We start from the raw sequence: 6,000 nt of genomic DNA on the forward strand, positions 1-6,000 counted from the left end.
TTTGTGGTACCTGGGTTTAAATCTGAAATGTGTAACACCTCTTTCATTGCCTCAATCATGCAGCTAATGGCCTTAGTGGACATTAGATTAGACTCATCGTCGTCGACACTGGTATCAGTATCCGTGTCGACATCTGGGTCTGCCATCTGAGGTAGCGGGCGTTTTAGAGCCCCTGATGGCCTTTGAGACACCTGGGCAGGCACAAGCTGAGAAGCCGGCTGTCCCGTATTTGGCATGTCGTCAAATTTTTTGTGTAAGGAGTCGACACTTGCACGTAATTCCTTCCATAAAACCATCCACTCAGGTGTCTGCCCCGCAGGGGGTGACATCACTTCTACAGGCATCTGCTCCGCCTCCACATAATTTTCCTCCTCAAACATGTCGACACAGCCGTACCGACACACCGCACACACACCGGGAATGCTCTAAACAGAGGACAGGACCCCACAGAACCCCTTTGGGGAGACAGAGAGAGAGTATGCCAGCACACACCAGAGCGCTATATACTGTAGGGACTAACTGAATTATGTCCCCTATAGCTGCTATAATATTTACTGCGCCTAAATTTAGTGCCCCCCCCTCTCTTTTTTACCCTTTTTCTGTAGTGTAGACTGCAGGGGAGAGCCAGGGAGCTTCCTTCCAGCGGAACTGTGAGGGAAAAATGGCGCCAGTGTGCTGAGGGGGATAGCTCCGCCCCTTTTTCGCTGACTATTCTCCCGCTTTTTTAAGGATTCTGGCAGGGGTAATTATCACATATATAGCCTCTGGGGCTATATATTGTGATTGTTTTGCCAGCCAAGGTGTTTTTATTGCTGCTCAGGGCGCCCCCCCCCCAGCGCCCTGCACCCTCAGTGACCGGAGTGTGAAGTGTGTATGAGAAGCAATGGCGCACAGCTGCAGTGCTGTACGCTACCTTGGAGAAGACAGAAGTCTTCATGCCGCCGATTTTCCGGACTTCTTCTTGCTTCTGGCTCTGTAAGGGGGACGGCGGCGCGGCTCCGGGACCGAACACCAAGGCCAGTTCCATGCGGTCGGTCCCTCTGGAGCTAATGGTGTCCAGTAGCCTAAGAAGCCCAAGCTAGCTGCAAGCAGGTAGGTTCGCTTCTTCTCCCCTTAGTCCCTCGTTGCAGTGAGCCTGTTGCCAGCAGGTCTCACTGTAAAATAAAAAACCTAAAATATACTTTCTTCTAAGAGCTCAGGAGAGCCCCTAGTGTGCATCCAGCTCGGCCGGGCACAAAAATCTAACTGAGGCTTGGAGGAGGGTCATAGTGGGAGGAGCCAGTGCACACCAGGTAGTCTAAAAGCTTTCTTTTAGTTGTGCCCAGACTCCTGCGGAGCCGCTATTCCCCATGGTCCTTTCGGAGTTCCCAGCATCCACTAGGACGTTAGAGAAATACAAGTGGGTCATATGTAAGTGACCACCCTCTGTTGATTTCGGGGGTCACATTTGTGGCCCAAGACTAGAAAACCCTTGCAAAACTACAGCTACTTATTCAAAATGGTAAAATATGGTGCGTGTGCCCACTTTGCCAGTGTATTTCATGCCCAAAACAGCGTTGGGCCAGGCAAAATACAAGTGGGTCTCATGCAAGTGACCACACTCTGTTGATTTCAGTTGTCAAATTTGTGGCCCAAGACTGGTTAACCCTTGCAAAACTACAGCTACTTATTCAAAATGGTAAAATATGGTGTGTGTGCCCACTTTGCCAGTGTATTTCATGCCCAAAACAGCGTTGGGCCAGTCAAAATACAAGTGTATCATATGTAAGTGAACACCCTCTGTTGATTTCAGGTGTCAAATTTGTGGCCCAAGACTGGTTAACCCAGGGGTGGGCAATTATTTCAGCTGAAGGGCCACTTAACACTTTCCACTGAGTATTCAAGGGCCGCCATAGGCATGTGCCAAAAATATAGGGGTGTGGCTTCATGGGGAAGGGGCGTGGCCACAAAACAATACAGATTCATATTAGGCTGCACAACAGCCTCTATTATTCAAATTACTCTGCATAGTAGGTAGAGGTCCCTTTTACACATTACGGCAGGTAGAGCCCCCTTTTACACATTACGGCAGACAGAGCCCCCTTTTACACATTACGGCAGACAGAGTCCCTCCTTTTACATATTACGGCAGACAGAGCCCATTTTACACACAACTTTGAGAGGAGGGGGGTAATCGGGCGTTACAGACATGGCTCTCTGTCAGCTTTGGTGGGGGTGGACTTTAAGTTGTGGCAGGGAGGAGTGGGGGCGGATGTGGGGCATTACAGCCCACAGGTCACTATAAGCTTTTTGGGTGGGTTGGATTTTAAGATGCTGCGCTGGCAGTGAGAGGGGGAGTGGGCTCGGGCATAACGGCTCAACCTCACAGTAAACTCCTGCGGCTGCGGGGGGATCGGGCGTTACAGCCTGTGGGTCACATGCTCAAGATCTGGAGGACGGCTTTAAATTGCAGCAGCGACATGGAGATGGGAAGGGGGGTCAGGCATTACAGCCCGCGGCTCACCATTAACTCCGGTGGCAGCAGGGGGATCGGGCAGTATTGCCCGCGGCTCACACTCCATCAGGGGTAGGGGGTGGTCACTGGTCAGGCTGCACTGTAAACTGCGCGCCTGTTGTTGGGACGCTCAGTGTAACCTGAGGGGGTGGTGTCTGGGCTCTGGCGGGAGAGTGGGTGGGATCGGGCATTCTCTATCCCCCCCCTCCCCTGAACTTATATGGCAGTCTCTATGCCGCCCACCCCCCCTCCCCTGGACCCATAAAGCAGCTTTTAAACAACAGACTCCGTCCCTCCCTGGACACAGGTTGCTGTTTACTCCCCCTACTCGGGACCCCAGCCCCCCTCAACAGGCAGCGCCAGCTATGAATTTACCAACCTTTGAGTTGTTGTTTTTTTAAGGACAAATCAGCTCCCGCTGCCCAGATGATCCGCTGCCCGCTGGAGAGCTCAGCTCCCGCTGCACGCTGCCCGCATGAGAGATCCGCTGGCCACTGTACAGATCCACACTCTTCTTGATGTGGATCCGCCCCCCGCACCGCCCAGCGCCTGAGACGTCGGAAAGGAAATCCCGGTCAGCAGCCCCTGTGACGTGACCGGGATTTCCTCAGCGGCGCAGCGTCTCTCGGAGCTGCTGTAGCGCAATGACAAGCGGCTCAGCCAGTCGGGCCGCTTGTCATTGCGCACTGGTGGGGGACAGCGGGCCAGGCAGGATCGGTTCGCGGGCCGCATGTTGCCCACCCCTAGGTTAACCCTTGCAAAACTACAGCTACTTCATCAAAATGGTAAAATATGGTGTGTGTGCCCACTTTGCCAGTGTATTTCATGCCCAAAACAGCGTTGGTCCAGGCCAAATACAAGTGGGTCACATGCAAGTGACCACCCTCTGTTGATTTCAGGTGTCAAATTTGTGGCCCAAGACTGGTTAACCCTTGCAACACTACAGCTACTTATTCAAAATGGTAAAATATGGTGTGTGTGCCCACTTTGCCAGTGTATTTCATGCCCAAAACAGTGTTGGGCCAGGCAAAATACAAGTGGGTAATATGTAAGGGAACCTACTGTGTTGATTTCAGGTGTCAAATTTGTGACCCAAGACTCATTAACCCTTGCAAAACTGAATGATCTGAATAAGAAGCTGGCGTTCGAATAAGAAGTGAATAAGAAGCTAGAGCTTGAATAAGAAGTGAATAAGAAGCTGCCCGAATAAGAAGCTAACTTCAGCATCGTTGTAAATTCCTGCATTATCCTTCACCAGGCTTCATTCAGCACTTACAGGATCCATCCCTACTCTCCGTCTCTGGTGACATCAGATCCCGCCTGTAGTGGAACATACAGTACACATCTTACCCTGCGGGGAACTTTGCTTAGCACATTGTCGCACAACTGCACCAACTCCGGGCTATAGATGTAAGATGGGGGAAGCCTTTCCTCCATTATGTGTGCTCCGACAGAGCAGTGCAGCACCCGGGCGGGCCCGGACTATAGTAACCAGTCCGTGCTCAAACCCATCCCCCATACAACAAAGCAGGAACACAAGCGTTCCTATTCTCATACTATAAGAAAAATAATGTTCAACAACAAACACTGTCTTTCCAAGTAGTAAATGTAGCAAACCTGTCATATGTTCGCTATTAGTTTATGTATTTGCATTACATTTTGCACGGCATTATAACTTGCTAGGTGTTTGACATTTAGGTTTGTAATACAGAACAGTACATTTGTATGCCCTTTGTTTTGCTTACACGAGATTCGATGAAAAGCGGTACGCACCACTGCAGATTACCGAACCCCGGACGAGACATGCTCCCTGCAGCGACCCCTGCCGCTGAGGAGCTTTGTAAACGCGTGTCCGTCCAGGAAGTGTGTGTCTCTAACAAGCTGTCAGCGGGGAGCGAGAGTGTAGAACCGGCTGGCCTGCTGCTCCCGGGAGACTATCAGCCCTGCACACACAGCGGACGGATACGTGAGCTCCTGTGTGCGGGGAGACATAACAGCCTCCTACCCCGCTGCTGCTGCTGCCGCTCCGGGAGGGAGGGGCAGCACAGGAAGATGTTGGTGCTGTGCTATATACGGATCCTATATAGCCACTTGCTGTGCCGTAATGAATAATTTCTGATGTGTCAACCTAAGGTGTGTCGGCAAACTGTCGTCGACCTAAGGTTTGTCGACCACCCTTAGTCCCAGACCTGACACATATATATTTCTCTGACGTCCTAGTGGATGCTGGGGACTCCGTAAGGACCATGGGGAATAGACGGGCTCCGCAGGAGACTGGGCACTCTAAAGAAAAGATTAGGTACTATCTGGTGTGCACTGACTCCTCCCTCTATGCCCCTCCTTCAGACCTCAGTTAGAATCTGTGCCCGGCCAGAGCTGGGTGCTCCTAGTGGGCTCTCCTGAGCCTGCTAGTTAAAGAAAGTATTTGTTAGGTTTTTTATTTTCAGTGAGCTTCTGCTGGCAACAGACTCACTGCTACGTGGGACCGAGGGGAGAGAAGCAAACGTACCTGTTCACAGCTAGGTTGCGCTTCTTAGGTTACTGGACACCATTAGCTCCATAGGGTTCGAACACAGGCAGCTGTCCTCGATCGTCCGTTCCCGGAGCCGCGCCGCCGTCCCCCTCGCAGAGCCAGAAGAACAGAAGCTGGAAAGACAGTGAAATCGGCGGCTGAAGACTCCTGTCTTCATTAAGGTAGCGCACAGCACCGCAGCTGTGCGCCATTGCTCCCACAGCACACCACACACTCCGGTCACTGTAGGGTGCAGGGCGCTGGGGGGGGCGCCCTGGGCAGCAATTTGAGTACCTTGTGGCATTAAACCTACATATATACAGTCAGGAACTGTATATATGTAAATCCCCCGCCATTTTCTATCACTGAAAGCGGGACAGAAGCCCGCTGCTGAGGGGGCGGGGCCTTCTTCCTCAGCACACCAGCGCCATTTTTCTTCACAGCTCCGCTGGAAGGACGCTCCCCAGGCTCTCCCCTGCAGTATCCTGGTAGCAGAAGGGTAAAAAGAGAGGGGGGGCACATAAATTTAGGCGCAAAAGTTATATTTCAGCAGCTATTGGGTAATCAGGATATCCCTGAGTTATATAGCGCTGTGGTGTGTGCTGGCATACTCTTTCTCTGTCTCCCCAAAGACCTTTGTGGGGTCCTGTCCTCAGTCTGAGCATTCCCTGTGTGTGTGCTGTGTGTCGGTACGGCTGTGTCGACATGTTTGATGAGGAGGGTTACGTGGATGCGGAGCAAGTGCAGATAAATGTGGTGTCGGTGCCGACACCTGATTGGATGGATATGTGGAAGGTCTTAAATGACAATGTAAACTCTTTACATAAAAGGTTTGATGACGTTGCAGCCAGGGGACAGCCGGGCACTCAACCCGGGCCTGCCCAGGCACCTCAGAGGCCGTCAGGGTCTCAAAAACGCCCACTATCTCAGTTGGTTGACACGGATGCCGACACGGAGTCGGACTCCAGTGTCGACGAGGATGAGGCACAATTAC

The 6,000-nt window shown here is 51.9% G+C and overlaps 1 protein-coding gene across 6 annotated transcripts in view; it reads right to left on the bottom strand.

Annotated features, from left to right (window-relative positions):
* The window catches only part of HDAC8 (histone deacetylase 8), a 404,217-nt gene extending 399,707 nt beyond the window's left edge, over positions 1 to 4,510 (bottom strand). Inside the window, exon 1 of one of the 6 annotated variants that reach the window (XM_063937020.1) lies at positions 3,845 to 4,021. In XM_063937020.1, coding sequence (XP_063793090.1) covers positions 3,845 to 3,931 — 87 coding nt within the window. In that variant the 5' untranslated portion in view covers positions 3,932 to 4,021. Of the gene's footprint in view, positions 1 to 3,770; positions 3,795 to 3,844; positions 4,023 to 4,239 lie in introns of those variants that run through there. The other 5 variants (XM_063937018.1, XM_063937017.1, XM_063937019.1 and 2 more) reach the window with 5 other exon arrangements.
* Between the last annotated feature and the right edge of the window lie 1,490 nt (positions 4,511 to 6,000).

Source organism: Pseudophryne corroboree, chromosome 8, assembly GCF_028390025.1.
Source record: "Pseudophryne corroboree isolate aPseCor3 chromosome 8, aPseCor3.hap2, whole genome shotgun sequence".
NCBI classification, from domain to species: Eukaryota; Metazoa; Chordata; class Amphibia; order Anura; family Myobatrachidae; genus Pseudophryne; species Pseudophryne corroboree.